The 17,359-nt window shown below is 32.3% G+C and overlaps 2 protein-coding genes across 2 annotated transcripts in view; both read left to right on the forward strand.

The window, feature by feature from the left end:
- The window catches only part of LOC140441525 (UDP-glycosyltransferase UGT5-like), a 30,352-nt gene extending 22,565 nt beyond the window's left edge, over window positions 1–7,787 (forward strand). Inside the window, exons 4-6 of the mRNA XM_072532303.1 lie at window positions 3,934–4,153; window positions 5,796–6,012; window positions 7,486–7,787. Coding sequence (XP_072388404.1) covers window positions 3,934–4,153; window positions 5,796–6,012; window positions 7,486–7,765 — 717 coding nt within the window. The 3' untranslated portion in view covers window positions 7,766–7,787. The remainder of the gene's footprint in view (window positions 1–3,933; window positions 4,154–5,795; window positions 6,013–7,485) is intronic.
- Window positions 7,788–16,456: 8,669 nt separating this feature from the next.
- LOC140442382 (uncharacterized) overlaps window positions 16,457–17,359 on the forward strand; it is a 64,246-nt gene continuing 63,343 nt past the window's right edge. The window contains exon 1 of the mRNA XM_072533456.1: window positions 16,457–16,873. Coding sequence (XP_072389557.1) covers window positions 16,597–16,873 — 277 coding nt within the window. The 5' untranslated portion in view covers window positions 16,457–16,596. The remainder of the gene's footprint in view (window positions 16,874–17,359) is intronic.

The following is a 17,359-nucleotide window of genomic DNA, read 5'->3' on the forward strand; positions in this document are numbered from 1 at the left end:
AAAAAATAATTTCACAAAAAACAAGGATAACTGAAGTACGAAGACATTCAGTGGTGATTAGAATCTATATAGTGGAAAACAGTTCATTTAGGCATTCAGTGAAAGAAAGGTACAAAATTTTGTTAATATAATTTAGTTAGTGTTATAACAATTTCAATTTTGAAGATGGTTTGTTTAAATTTAACATTGTATATAGAATTTAATATGTTTTATAAGAACATCAATTTAAAGATAGTTTATTTTAAATTTACATTGGCTAGGTTAGATATATATGTGTGTTTCATAATAGTTATAATAAAGATAATTTAAAAAAGTACTTACAAGCTAATTCTTTGAGAACCGCGATAAAAACCCTATATATTATATTATTAAAAATACTCATTGCTCATCATTCAAACAAACAACACATCATAACAATATATATATATATATATATATATATATATATATATATATATATATATATATATATGTATATATATGTAACTTAACTTTTAAACCGTATTATGTCTGTCATAAAATGTTTTTTTAGTCAATATTACTTCTTGAAAAAGAAAATTTTTTTATGAACCTAAGCCCAAGAAAATCCACTAAAGAAATATATATTAAGGTTAAAGAACTAAACTCAAACTATATATATATATATATATATATATATATATATATATATATATATATATATATATATATATTGTTATGATGTATTGTTTGTTTGAATGATGAGCAATGAGTATTTTTTAATAATATAGGGTTTTTATCGCGGTTCTCAAAGAATTAGTTTGTAAGTACTTTTTTAAATTATCTTTATTATATCTATTATGAAACACACATATATATCTAACCTAGCCAATGTAAATTTAAAAAAAACTATCTTTAAATTGAAATTCTTATGAAACTAATTAAATTCTATAGACAATGTAAAATTTAAACAAAATATCTTCAAAATTAAAATTGTTATGACACTAACTAAATTATATTAACAAAATTTTGTACCTTTCTGTCACTGAATGCCTAAATGAACTGTTTTCCACTATATAGATTATAATCACCACTCAAATGTCTTCTTCTCAGCTTCGGTTATCCCTGTTTTTGTGAAATTACTTTTTCCAATTATCAGCTTCCACCAATTTAAGATATTTTTCTTCACAGCATTTATAAACCACCAAGCAAACCAGCAAACAGCATTTATATTTATTCTTCTTTTCAATATACCAGTATCCAATTATTATAAGTTGATTTATACTAATCTCCAATCATAATATAATTTTAATTCCTTCCAATATCCATCCAATATTCTTCTAATATACTTTTATAATCTTCAATAATTATTTGTGTATAATTATAAATGTGCATTAAAATATATGCATAATTTTTACCCTTCATTTAACTCACTATATTAAACAATTGGACTATTTGTAACTGACTTCAACTAACTTTCATATTTCTTACTAAACTTTCTGACTGCTTGACTTAAACTTTCTGACTGCTTGACTTACAACTTTCTGACTGCTTTGAATCCAAATCACCGGGTATTTATATCTTTTTGGATGTTCCAGAACCATCTGGTAAGAAATCATGTTCCATTTGTTCTATTAAATACATGTCTGAATTTTCTGGAACAAACCATTTCGCAAACAAAGCCATCTCCGGTGATCTAGAGAATTCCTTACTTATCTATCGAGAATTTTGTTGGCATTTAGGCTTTTCAGATCAGAGTATACATTTAAATCAGTAACTTATATAAATTAAACATTTTAATTTAATAAATTACACATTTTAAACAACATATTATCATTATAACCCCACTTTATATTCGTAATTATTCTTAAACGTCACTTCAGAGTATGTATATCTGGTTGCCTAGTCACATGGCTTACTTAAATATATCTACAACATCATAATTACTAAAAAAATACTTTTTATATGCTAATTTCTTAAAAATGCCCTCACATAAATATATTTTTATTAAATTCTCTAGTATATAACTTATAAATTATTTTCTCTAAACACCAATCATATCAATATATATATATATATATATATATATATATATATATATATATATATATATATATATATATAGCAATAAAACGTGTATATATAAAATTTGGGTGAGGCCAAAACAAGGACTGCTACACACCTTTCGGCCAAAAACTAGCGACGTCAAGTACATTCGGTAGAACGCAAATCAGATCCTCCATTGAGAATGAGGACAAACCAGAAGGTGTTCTATAGTTTGTTCTTTTCCACAGTCGCATAGAGCCGACGTACAAGGGAAGCCCCATTTTATTCGGTTGAGATCCAGAGAGATCTTGTCACCTTAACATGAAATCTGTTGAGCGCTTTTCATGTTGCCAATGCTTCTTCCAGTCTACTGCTGCCCGACGGCAACTGCAACTGACGTCTACATTGTTATCTGCCGTCTGCAGTCATTGTCTGAGTCGTACCTTAAAGGTAAAGTAAAGACATTGTAGAGAAGATAAAGATTTGGACAAAAAATTTATTAAGAGACAAAAAGACTTAATGACTGTGGGAATATAGTGTGACCGTTGACGATTTAAAATAATTATATGGTTTTCAGAATAAAATATATGAACAAGCACCAATGAAAGAAACGAAAATAATAATTCTCTCCCCTTTTAAATAAACAACATAAACCAAAACCTCTTAAAATCAATGCATATTTAAAAAAAAACTAAAACTCATGGTTTCATCGCCAGCCACGGATCAGGTTCAATTCTTAGACCCGGCGCATATTGAACCCAGCTGAAGCCCAGCACACGCCGGCGAAATACGTGGACAGTTTTGTGAAGCACGGTTAGAAGCGAGGTACCGCAAATTGAACCCACTCTAAGTGGAAAGGTCGTGGCGTGCGTGTTCCACTCCCACTACTCCCTGTTGTTTACTTTTACTTGTTTTCGTTTCCGAGATGGACATAAAGAAGCTAATTGAACTCGTTAGGGATCATCCCGTGGTATATGATACCAGCCACCATTTTAGCAACTGACCACGGTGACAGCCCACGGATGGGTTCAATATGCGCTGCGCTAGAAAAATGGTCCAACACACCCCGTGGCCTCGGCGTGTGTTGGACCTCAGCTGGTTTCAATATGCGCAAGATCTTAGGCCGCTGCTTGTCAAAAATCACATGTTGCTTCGATGCGAATGAGTATGTCTTGACGAGTATTAAGACACTTTGAACTTTCGCTCACCTATTAGGTGGGTAATATGGATTGTCTGAAAATTGCAATATATGGGACATGTCATAAGGGCGAGCGTTATAACTTGTTGCAATTAATAATGCAAGGAAGAATACAGGGTAGGAGTCGCGAAAGAAGACGCATCTCCTGGTTAAACAATTTGAGACCTTGGTTTAACTGCACTTCTGCTGACCTCTTTAGAGCAGCGGTATCGAAAGTGTGAATTGCCATGATGGTTGCCAACCTTCTTAGAGGAATTGGTACATGAAGAAGAAGATGGATTGTCTAACTTTTGAAGATTATAATTTAAAATGTTTATGAAATAATTAAGTGAGGAAACGTTACAAGCTTTCAAATTAAGTGGAAAGTTGCACGAGAATTTGCTATGGAACTCTGAGGAATGCATCCTCTTGTTTATATAAAAATATTTTTTGACTAAATGAGACTGATTCAATAAAGCAAAAATAGCTCTCTAAAGTACATTAATAAATTTATTATGATCATGTTGTAAAGTAGTAATAATACTCATTAAACAAATCCAACAGTCTGGTTAATTGGTTGTAATCAAAGTCATTAATACCATTATGCCCGTCTCAAATATTTATAAGGCTCATTCTTAATAAAAATAAATAATACTAAACACCATAATTACTTTGGGATTTTCCCTAGTAGGGCCCATATTTTATGCTGATTTAATTTACAATACAGAGGTTATAAAGATTTTTTTTTTCAGGACATTGAAGATATTATTAAAACAGCACCACATGGAATCATTTATATGAGCATGGGATCTACTATCCAGGGAGATAGTTTTCCAGAATCAAAAAAGCAAGCATTTTTTAAGGCTTTTTCCAAATTACCGCAAAAGGTTATTTGGAAGTGGGAAGGTGAGATGAAAAACAAGCCAGATAATGTGTATAATGTCAGATGGGCTCCTCAAAAGGATATTCTATGTAAGTATATTAGCTTAGCGTTTTCAAAAGATTTTGCGTAATAAACAAAGTCTGAACTTGGGAACTTTATTTCCAATGTTACGTAAATATTTTCCAAATATACTTTTACCTTGTATAATTGATTCAAAAATAATATTTATTATTACTGTTGTTGTGAATGTCCCTTTTCCCCAACATAAGACGGGAACTAAACTTCAACAACAGGAGCGTCAACAAAGATAGAGAAGTGCTAAAGACTACTGTTAAACATCGAAAAATGTCTTATCTGGGACATATAGTAAGGAGAAGTCGATATAAAATATTACAACTGATCCTTAAAGGCAAAATAGAGGGCCGTAGAGATGTAGAGAGAAAACAAGTTTCTTGGTTAAAAATATTCGTGAATGGACTCAAATGCAGGACAATAATTATTCCAAATTGCAGAATATCGAGAAGCCTCCGCAATGGTAATCGCCAACGTCGGATAATTCTGATATGGCACGCGAAGAAGAAGAAGAAAGCCTTATTGAAAATACAAATAAGCCTATCTAAAAAATTACTGAAATTATAGTCCACGTCCACAGAGGGAAAGTGCCACTCAGAACTCAAGCACAAATTTTAGAATTTACGAAAGTTCTGAGCAGAAAAGTCTTATCTAAACGTTGGGTTTTCGAGGATTGTTTGTTAAGAGTGTTAAACTTGGTATATACTGCTTCATGATCAGATAGTCCTGCATTAATAATTGTCGAGCGTACATCAATCAGTACATTAAGTCAATGTATTCAGGCACAGATCACTGATGCGTTTACGATAACGCAAGGACTGAAACAAGGCAACGGACTGGCTCCAACGCTCTTTAATCTTGTTCTTGAATATGTAATTAGACGGTTGTATGTATTACATGACGTATCACGTTAGCTTTAAAGGATCCACAGATGCTAAATGTAACAAAACTATAAATTTTTTCTTTATGTTATGAAAATTTAGCAGGTTCTAAAAAAACAGTTCCGTGAAAGAATCAGGTGATCTATAAATAAATGCAAATAATGTATAGATTAAGATTCTTGTTATAAATCAATGAAAACTTAAAAAAGGCTTCATTTATCAGAAAGTCATATTTTGTTATAGGAGAGAAATAATTATTTGTAGAAAGAATTCGAAGGAAATCTTAATTTCTCTAAAAACAAAAATATTTCGTCTGTTTTATATCTTATGGAATGAATGATTATAGAATATATAGAATATGTAGTATGAATACTTATAGAGTCCTTTCTTTTTCTGGTGGAAGTAAGTTTAAATCTTTAAGCCTATACTAACTACAGACAAGCTTTGAGCTCCGAGCGCGAGACGATTATTGCAAGAGAGAGAACAAATAAAACTACATTCTATCTCTCTTGCACCTCATTCTAATTGATCAGTCTCAAACACCTCTATTATACTGTACAAAAGCGAAATCGCTGGATATAGGGTGCGAAAGAGATACCAAGTATTTTTATTTGCTCCCTTTCTCGATACACGTCTCGTACTTAAAGCATTGAAAGTGACTCGTTAGGATGTGCGCGAAGGTTTGAATTATTAATTATGTGTATAAACTTTTAATACTCTAATAATAATAAGAATTCTCTTGTTTTTGCATACGTTACTCACTAAATTTGTATTGTAGGTCATCCAAAAGTAAAAGTATTTATTAGCCACGCTGGTTTGCTGGGAGTTATGGAAAGTGTTCATTGTGGCAAACCCATGCTAATGCTGCCCCAATTTGGAGATCAGTTTACTAATGCTGCAGCAGTACAAAAACGCGAAGGTGGAGTATCATTTCTTTTAAGTGAAATCACTGAGGAAGTTGTGTTAGAGTCTCTTAAAAAGCTGTTGAGCGCAGAGTAAGTATTTATTATTAGATAATTAATTTTCTTGGGAGTTTTATTATACAAATATAATGTGTTCTTTTTCTTTCTTAGATCTTTTCTTTTCAGAGGTCGCTGTCCCATACTCTTCTTGATTTCTTTCATCTTTTCCTTGGTTTTCCTGTGCCTCTCTTTTCCTGAACTTATAACAGCCCTATCCTTCGTCCCGCATAGTTCTTATTTCTACGTCTGGCATGACCAAAGATTGTAGTCTTTGTTCCTGAATCTTTTTTGATACTGTAGTCACCACGGCTCTTTGTCTTATCGCGTTGTTCCTTATCTTGGTACTTCTATTCTTAATCAACATCTAACGTAACATTTTAGTAACCTCCATCTTCACGAATTCTCTTTACATGCCGCCTTGCAATAATGCGGGTCCCACTAAAACTCGTTATGCATTTCCATTCAGCTCTTGACCAATTTTTCAATAACAAAATATTTTGCTCATTCGCTTTCGATTAAACCAATCAGCCGGTATTCTGTGGCAATTTCTCTATCTAGTATCACATTTTGCGTTATGTAGGTAAGTGTATATACAAATAGAGTGACTTGCTCTTTAAGTTCCATCTTCTATCCAAGGTTGAAAATCATCATGGCTACATCACTCCTTTAAGTTCTTCAGCTACGATATTCTTCGTCTTACCAGATCTCGCTTTTATCGAATTTTGCCTTGTATAATAAGCTGCAATAATGATAAGAACTTGTTGCTATCAACAAGTCCTCGTAGACGCTTTGTCTCAGGACCAGCAACCTCATGTAGAGTCTTGCGTTGCCATGTTATCAATTCCACTGGTAACTTTAACATCATAACATATAAGATCGAATAATGTAACCTAAATTTAAATTAAACATTTAACAGGTTTTTAGCCAAGTATTTAGTGGCTCAAAACATGTACACCTAGACACACTGATGATGAAATATAGATTCCGAAAACGTTTTGTGATGTAGCCCGATTGGGTATTTTAATTATATACCTTTTATAAAGGATTTTAAATTTTTGTTAAAAAGGTAATATAAAGTTTTGCCATAGATATTGAAAAATTGAAGTATACTATTAATTAAATATTTGACTGTTTTAAAGACCCATACACTCATAATATGGTAGAATAATTTCATTAGGAGGTAATATTACATATAAAATGTCAACAGATGCAAAATATTCTTGTCAAAACTCAGTTATGTATTTGTATTAGGACACACACGTGGTTCTTGTTTCGAGTAGGGATCAGTATGTTTCCTTTCAGTGAAATCTTATAACATCGACCTCGTGTAGCATCAATTTTAAAGTTTAATTCATGGTCGAAAACATTCTAAAATTTTTAATCTATTTGAATAATTTCAATTTTATAAAAGTTTTAAATATATACCGTTAGTTGTTTACTTCATTGCAAAAAATATAGTATTTCGCATACCGTTTCTCTTATGATAATATATCACATTGTTTCCAGATTTGCCGAAAAAGCACAACTGCTATCAAAAACATTCAAAGATCGACCTTTGTCACCAACAGATACAGCTTTATATTGGATCGATTATGTGATCAACCATAAGGGAGCTCCATTCATGAAAACCACAGCAGTGGACATGCCACTCTACCAATATTGGTTGTTAGATGTCTTAGTTTTTATTAGTGTTGTTTTGTTAGTGTTGTTATATTTATTTTACAGGTTAGCAAATTTCTTTGTAAGAAAGCTGTTTAAAAAAGAAAATAAATTAAAGGAATCATAAAGATTTCGTAAATTGGTACCCATTTTTATTTTAATTCTTTCATAAAAATATAACCAACAAACAAGAGAGTTGGTTCCTAATATAGGATAGCAAATACCTTTTAGTAATTGATTTGGTTATTAAATAATTGTTAAAAGTTGAGAAAATATCAGCTGGATCCCTTTCCATGTAGGAATAGAAGGCAACGAAATAGGGGACTATACTACGAAAGATGCGTTAGTTAGTAGATACTTTTAAAATTATAGACATCTCAGTATCATCTAACAAAAAGTGTTCATTCAATAATTGGGCATTTTTAATAAAAATTAGGGCAATAAAATTACACCATGACGTCGATTGTACTACGAAATATAAATAAAGGAAATCTCAGAACAAGAGGTGGTCAAATAATTGCATATGCTGACGATATTACTATTATTACAAAGAACAGGAAAATAATGAAAAAAATGCTAGAAGAAATAAGAGAGAAAGGAGAGTTAATGGGACTAAGATTAAATTAAGAAAAGACAAAAATATTAAGATTAGGGAAAAAGTTAATGAAAGAAAAAATCAAAATAGGAAGTTCTGAGTTTAAAGAAGTAGAATACTTCAAATACCTAGAAGTCACAATAAGCAAATCCGGAGAAAGAAAGTCCGAAGTAAAAGAAAAAATATAAGCAGCGAATAAAGCTTATTTTGCAAACAAAAAATTATTTAACAGCAAACCACTGACTAAGAAAACTAATATGAACATTTATAACACCATAATTAGGCCAATATTATTATATGCAGGAGAAACAATGACGATGGTTAAAAAAGATTAAGAAGAATAGCAGAGAGAAAGATTATGAGAACCAGACTAGGACTAATCAGAACAGATCAAAATGAATATAGAAGCAGAACAAATGCAGAGATTAAGGAAGAACTTATGGAAGACATCGTAACTAAAATAAAGCAATGCACAGTTAGATGGTTAGGTCACATTTGGCGAGTAGGAGATGAAGCAGTTACATATGCAATGATAGAATGGAATCCAGGAGAAAGAAAGAGAAGTGGAAGACCAAGATCAAAGTGGCTACAAGAAGTTGAAGAATAGCCCCAATGGGCAGAAGTCAGAGAATGGAGAGGATAAACTAGAGACACGAAAAAATGGAGAGATATTGTCAAGAAGATAACATAAACAAAAGGGACTGATCCACTTAAGAAATAGGATCTAGAAAGCATTCGCGGTTTAAACCCACGCTGGGGTGTATAGCCATTATATATATATATATATATATATATATATATATATATATATATATATATATATATATATATATATATATATATATTGACGTCGTGGAATGTGCTACTTACCCCAGGAAGATAAGCAATAATCATAACCTGTCTCGGACTTGATCACATCAAGGTAACACATAATTATTTAAGAAAATGTGAGAAAAGTCACTATGTGAAACTTGCAACATTTAACATGTTCAATCCTGGGTGGCATCAATACGATGCCCCGCTAAACCGTACTCTTGGGATAGTGAGGCATCACTCTAATGCCCCACTACAGTTTTGTATTAGGGACACCGTGGCATCAACTATAGCCCACACAGCTAAAAATATTACATTATAATTTGGACAGGTTGGTCCAAGGATCAAAATAATATTTCCTGATCGGATGTGAGACGGTTTTTACGAAAGATATGGAAATAATAAAACTTAAAGAAAAAGTAAAATATTTTATTCAGAATACGCAAAAATAGTTGTATAATATTAATTAACACATGTTATTATTAATAACAATAACACTATGTTATTAATCATTATGTGTTGAGAAAGAACAGGATATACAATAATGTTTTTGCAATCATTGCACAAAAATGTTGAACGGACACGCTTATTTTCAGCTTTCTTCTGCCCCACTTCATTCTTCATTCTGACATAGCAAGCCATGCATCTGTTTTTTCTTCCTAGTTACTGCAAGCTCATCACTGACATCGGTGATATCGTTGAGATTAGTTTCAATAGCGGACCTTTCACCCAGTAGTTCTACACCGACTTGGGTTTTGAACTCTGTTAAACTCAATTTAGTTTGTGTAAACTGTGTATACATACGCTTTTTCTGATCTGAGAGATCTATAAAAGATTTTTAGTTATTGTAATTAACAATATTTTTGGTTTTTCAATTGCTTTGCCTTTATGTATAGTCCATATTATGAGACCACTCCCGTAGGAGCAATTTCAACTTCTGTTGACGTAATGATTCTTGAATTGACGTTGCTAATTATAGGAATAATATAGCGAAAAATTTAATATTGATTTTCGCATGTGAAAAATTGAACAGTTGCTGAACTGTATAGGATGGACTAGAATGGAAATGATAAATGCACAGATATGCGTATTTGCAGATGACAGTACTTTCTTCAAAACAACAGAAAAACTGAAATACACTCTAGAAAAATTAAATAAATAAACAAAAAAATACAATTGAAGTGTAAATAAAGAGAAGCCACCGATAATGAAAATAACAAGAAAAAAAGGCATGGAAAACATACTCTCAATGATAATAGGTCAACAAAAATAAAGTAATAAATAAATAAAAAGAGAAATCAAACGATTTCTACCTAGTGAAACCGAATTCAAATTTTTACCACTGTGTTTCCTAAAACTTGCGAAACAAACAGCTGGATAAATTACTTGGCAAGGGAATTCAAAATTGCATTCCACATGCCGTTCATCCTGGTCAAAATTCGTGGTGAATTCAGTTTCTGGTATTCCAAACGAAGTAAGTAATAAAACATATTGACAATATTAGATTTTCGTTTTGATACAGGGCAGCGACAGCCGCTTATACGTATTTCGACCTCTTTAGGTCTCCTTAGAAAGGTATAGCCACTGCTCTGAACCAAAACAAAAATCTCTCCTGTCCTAGACAGTAGTTATCATTATATAGTTATTTTGATAACTATTGTCTAGGGCGGGAGAGATTTTTATTTTGGTTCAGAGCAGTGGCTATACCGTTCTGAGGATACCTAAAGAGGTCGAAATACGTATAAGCGGCTGTCGCTGCCCTGTATCAAAACAAAAATCTAATACCGTCATTATGTTTTATTACTTGGAATATGTGGAATTCAATTTTAGATTCCCTTGCTGAGTAATTTATCCAGCTGTTTGTTTCGCAAGTTTTAGGAAACATAGTGGTAAAAATTTGAATTCGATTTCGCTAGGTAGAAATCGTTTGATTTGTCTTTTTGTTTTTAGATTTCGTAGTTACGTCCGTATATAGTTATTTTGATAACTATTGTCTAGGACGGGAGAGATTTTTGTTTTGGTTCAGAGCAGTGGCTATACCGTTCTGAGGAGACCTAAAGAAGTCGAAATACGTATAAGCGGCTATCGCTGCCCTGTATCAAAACAAAAATCTAATACCGTCATTATGTAATAAATAACCATATACAAATACTTGGAAGCAGTAATAAATAACAGAGGACGCGTTGAGGACAATATCTTCAACAAATTAGAGAGTACAAGAAAACTATTCCAGGCACTAAATAAAGGATTCCTGAACAACCAAGAAATATTAAGAAAACCGAAGATATATACGCAGGCCGCAGCCGGACGAACAATATACAGGCTAATGTGGACATACGGAACCGAAAAATTGGATTTTAAGCAGAAGACATCAGAGTAGGATACATACAGCAGAGATGAAATGACTCAGAAGAACTATATAGGCTAGAAGGACAGACTTAGAAATGAAGAAATAAGAAAACTTAAAATTGAACCGTTGCTTGACACGATAACGGAGAAACAATTATCATGGTTCGGTCATATAGCACGGATGAACAATAACAGGCAAGTTTAATGAGTGTGTAGCTGGTGTGTTCTTGTTCTTTTTACAGCTGTTTGTACTGTGCTGCCCTCCACATTTCACACAGACATATAGTCTATTGCAATATGTTTTTGAATGGCCATATAATTAACATCTCATACATTGGATGATATTTTTGTTTTTTATGGGTGGTTCAATTTGTATATTGCAGTGTTGTAATTTCTGAATTTTATAAATATCTTGGTTATTGTCTGATGGTTCAAGGTCAACAAAGAACATATTTACCGGCTCTTTTGTAATCCTATGTTTAGCATTAATGATGTTTCTTACCTTGTGACCCAGTTTTGTCAGTTCTTCTTTGATATCTTCTGTTGCATGTGAATAGTGAAGGTATTTACTTACGACTCTATAGGCCCTTTCTTCCTTTGGTTGATATGTGTGATGAATAATGTTGTTCTCTCTCATATATCTTGATAATTTTCTGTATATTTCTGGATCGCTACAAATTATTTTGACTGTATTATTTGCCATAGTCCTGGTTTCGTATTGTTCAGCTTCAGCTATTTCTGTAAATTTTTTCCTCATTTCTGGGAAGTCGCTTACACCGTAAACAAATATTGGTGGTGGTTTAGGTTTTCTTGGCGCTGTTTCATTTTGATTGGTTTCATTTTCTTGGGTATCCGTTAGTGTATTATATTTGTTCGATAGTGTAATGGTATCATCTTCTTTGTCTGTTTCTACATTTGATCTGATTTTTATGCGTTTTGTAGTTTTAACTACTTGCCATGAGTTTTTTGTTGACACATTTGCACTTTCTGGTTCGTCATCACTTGTTGATGACATTCTGTAGTATTGCTGGCTATTTCTCTTATTTATATTGCTGTTGTGTGGCGCGTTTTGTTGAATTATATATTGTTCTTGATTGGGCGGAAATATCATATTCGTCGAAGAATTGGTGGTTGGTTGATTTATTTGTATATTGTACATACCTGGTGTTTGTGATGAGATTTGTGGATAACCCTGTATATTGTTGATTTGTGATTGACCCTGTGTGTTGTTTGGAATCTGCATTTGTGGGTAACAATTCGTTTGGTTTGATGGATACTGGATTGGTAATGGCTGGCTGTTTACATTTTGCATTTGTTGGCTAACTATGTAGTTGTCGAATCCTGGTCCATTTCCCGTTGGAAACATTATAAATAAATTACTGAATTGTGTTTAAATTTAATTTGATGAGTTTATTGTTTTTAAGTCTATTACTAATTGATTGCTTTTTAATCACTTAACATTTACTTATCTGTTCAATTCGATAAAACCGGTCGCACGTTGATAACGGTCTTTTATTTCTTATATAATTTTATCATAATATTCAAGTGGAAAAGGATAATGCGAGTGAATAATAAAAGTAAAATTAAAATGTATATCGATGGAAGGTAACCGTATATACGTATTTCTGACTATTTTTTTGTCGTCTTCAGTACAGTGTAGCCAAGTTAGAAAAGGACCATGTTAACTTGGAAAGGAATCACTACAGGAGCAATGTGCAATACACATATATATATATATATATATATATATATATATATATATATATATATATATATATATATATATATATATATATATATATATATATATATATATATTCAGCATTGCAATGCTGAATGTGAGCCTCCGAGACCACATAACAAACCGACAAATCAGGCAAAGATCAGGAGTTCAAGACGTCATCGAAAGAACCACGAGACTTAAGTGGAACTGGGCAGGACACTTAGCCAGAACACAAGATGGACGATGGACAAGACGAATTATGGAATGGAGGCCCAGAAATTATAAAAGAAGCCGAGGACGACCACCGACTAGATGGACCGACGACATAAAAAGAGTAGCGGGAAACTAGCTACAAGCGGCCCAGTGTAGAGAACACTGGAAAGAACTGAGGGAGGCCTATGTCCAGCAGTGGACGGGATTGGCTGATTGATGATGATATATATATATATATATATATATATATATATATATATATATATATATATATATATATATGTTTAGTTGGGTTGGAGTCAATAAAAAGGTAGTGTGGGGAGATTGGCACGGGGATTAGCGCGAAGTTTGGGCGCGAGAATTGCCGCGGGGATTGGCACGGGAGTTAGCGCGAACATTTTTGACAATACGATCTTAATTGGCGGTTGGAGCTGGCGATATTTTGTTTATTATCTATATATCTATATATTAGGTCTCCATGTGGAAGGTAACGGTATGTCGTCATCTATTTTATTGAGATTTGGCCTATTGATAACTTTCTTCCATTAAATCCAGTGTTGTTTGTTTCAATTTCGTTTTTCTCGGATTTTTATTTTTACCACAGATCTTTTTTGCAGTTGACGTTATGTCATTCGCTATAACAGTTACGAGCATTCGCCATCTCTACACGCATCTAATTGAAGTAGCGGTAGTAGTAAACGTTGCCAGTTTTAAAAAAAGTTTGGGTTAGCAAGAAAAATAATTTTATATATATTAGGTTCTTGAGTATCATTATAATTTCAATAATCAATTCAAAATGACAAAAAACAAAGTTTACTTTTATTTTAGTAAAGTGCAAAACGTTCTATAATTACCTTAGAAATATGTCTTAGAAAATAATGTTTTAGGAATCTATCTAGACGATAATTTGGGCTGCAGTGCTCATACAGACTACTTAAATTGCTAGAGCTATATTTTTAAGACGCAACCTAGTTTTTATGATTCCTAACAGTACTCTTAGAATGTGCAACTTTGCACTGTTCTATAGGCATTTAAGTATGGAATAACTGTTTATGGTGGCTCTTGTTGGGCAGACAGAATTTGTAAACTTCAAAAAAGAGTAGTGAGGACACTCGCAAGGGTAGAGTATTGAGAAAACTGTAAATCTCAATTTTTTGGTTTAGTTATTATGTCGCTATCTTCACTCTATATACTTACATGCGACGCTCATTGAAACTCATGCTCAGAAAGGTTAGTTTAACATAAACTTTAACTTTCATGATTACTATACAAGATCTAGAGATGCTATAAGAGCACAAAGTTTTACGTTTGACAAAGAGTATAAAAAATTCGACTGTGTTGTTTGTATAACTTTTTGCCAGATAAAGTAAAAACTTTACACTTATCATTTAAGTTTAAAATCAAATCATACATTTGAAAACAATATATTTATTCAAAGACAGAGCGCCTAAGTAAATCTGTTACACAATAGTGCCAGTTTGGTCAGGGTATTTGCCGGTCCATTATTACAATATTTCATGTTTTTATACTTTTGTATTTAGTGTGTTTGTAGTTCTTTAAACTGTTTTTTTTTTACACCCCAATTGATAGCAATCTGCAGTTTTTACAAAGTAAGCATTAAGTAATATTTATGTCGCTTAAACTATTGACATGTGGCAAACATGTCCATTAGTATACCGCTCTTAATGTTAGTTTATTAAAATATTACATTATTAGCACTACACTTTTTGTTTGCTCACACTAAATCACTAAATCACTAGGCACTTTAAGTTTCAATCTATGCACTATATGTATTTGCACCAAATTCCTTGCTATGTGTTTTGGATGTTCCCGAAATCGGTCTTTGAATTTTTTTATTCGATATGTAATTTTTTCCTTTATATAAGTTATATCTGCATCTCGATATATTGGTGATATACCACGGTATATTTAAAATCATCGTTAATATTTTGGATTGGAACTTTTGTATAATTTCTTTATTAGAATTTGTCGCTGTTCCCCACAGTTTTATCCCATAGGTCCATAATGGCTTCAACACTGCTTTGTATATAATTTATTTTTAGTTGTCAACTGACATTGTTTTCCTATTAGCCAGTGTATGTCTCTCACTTTATGACCCAGTTGTTTTCTTTTGGAAAATATGTGTTTTTTCCAGGTCAGTTATCTATCCACGTGAATCCCAAGATACTTTACTTCATCTTTCTGTGGTATTTGTTTCGAGGTTAATACATACAGGTGGACATATTCCTCTACGGATTGTAAATGTAACATGTATTGACTTTTTCTCATTCGGTTTAATTCTACATTTTTGTTAACCATTTTTCGACTTCATGTATGTTATTTTACAGGAGTTCTGATGCGATGTGTGGATTCTTGTTGGAGCATAAGATCGCCGTATTATCTGCAAATGTAGCTGTTTTTGTGGCAGGCGATGTTGGCAGGCCGGCAGTGTAGAGCTAGTACAGAACAGGAGCCCCTGTGGGACTCCCGCTGTTATGGGTTGGAGTTCTGTTATTTCATCGTCGTATTTGACTCTAAAACGTCTATTGGTAAGGTTAGATTTTACAAGTGTGTAATAGTTAAACAACTCCTCAGCTTATAGAGGAACCTCTAGTGCCATACCTTGTCAAACACTTGGTGGTTGGTTGGTTTTTAAAATGTCTATGAACAGGGTGGAACAATAATTGGTTGCTTTTTAAAACATTGTTTTTAATCAAAGACAGAATACCTAAGTAAAGCTTTTACACAATATTGCTAGTTTGGTCAGGATATTTACTGGTCCATTATGACAATATTTCATGTTTTTATATTTTTATTTATGTCTGTTTGTCGTTTCTTAAATTGTTAGTATTAAATATTCTACTCTTTGGTCTCATATTTAAATTCACAAAAAGTTACTTAAATTTTATTTATGCATGTAATAACTTTCACTATTCCTTTTGACTTGTCAAAACCAAAACTATTTTGTATATTGACTAAATGAATTATATTTTCAGTTTCATTCATGCTTTGTGTGTAGATCCCAGTTTCTGTATGGATATCAATCGATTTTGTATATGGCACGAAATTGAAAATTGGCAACATTGTTGCGACTACCCACAGAGTTTCGCGGCGGCGATGATCGAGTATCTAACTTCGGTTCAAATGAACAAGAAGTATTTCTAGAAGTCATTTGATATTATTATGGTTTCTACAGGAATCCAAATTAATTTATTAGTGAGATAAATATAAACTTCAACTAATATATTTATTAAAATATTTCAAAATGCACCTAACTAAAGTTTTAAATATAGTTCTATTAGCGCTCTTTTATAATATAACATTTTGTGATAGTTTAAAAATTCTGGCCATTACACCCCATGTCGGCAAAAGTCATCAATTGGTGTTCGAACCTTTGTTTAAAAAGTTAGTTTCAGTTGGACATAGTGTTACTCTTATAACTCGATACCCCATGAACTTGGATTCTCCAAAGTGGAGAGATATTCCTGTAGGATCCGAAGATACTAATACCACAGAACTATTGGATTTCAGCCTTTTAACAGGTAAGTTTAAATCGTTTGAACATATTCACTTTTTAAAAAATGTTTAGGTAATAAAAATAAAGAGAAACATCTTTTTTTTTAATTGGGTTTGTATGACGGGCCTTTTGGTCCATTCGCGAATTTATCAAACATGTTATCTTCAAAGGAACATTAATCGTAAAGGATTACCTATTATTATTACGATTGTGGACGTATTGTCTCAAGTTTTGAAGTCAAGATATTCTTGTTCTCCATGGAACTCTTTTTCCAAACACCTAGCCCTGAAGAATGAGTTGCAAGAAGCCATAACTTTGACCATTTCTGATAATATGGCTCAGATATTCTAATTTGCGCTCTTCGATTTTATGAATAATCTGGCATTCTTTAACTATTCGATGGATTTGATCTTTTTTATTTTATTTCTTTCAATATATTTTGTAAGATTATCATTGACATTAAAAAAATCATGTAAGTATAGCTAATTAATAAATTGTTTCTTATTTAAAA

Source organism: Diabrotica undecimpunctata, chromosome 5, assembly GCF_040954645.1.
Source record: "Diabrotica undecimpunctata isolate CICGRU chromosome 5, icDiaUnde3, whole genome shotgun sequence".
Taxonomy (NCBI): domain Eukaryota; kingdom Metazoa; phylum Arthropoda; class Insecta; order Coleoptera; family Chrysomelidae; genus Diabrotica; species Diabrotica undecimpunctata.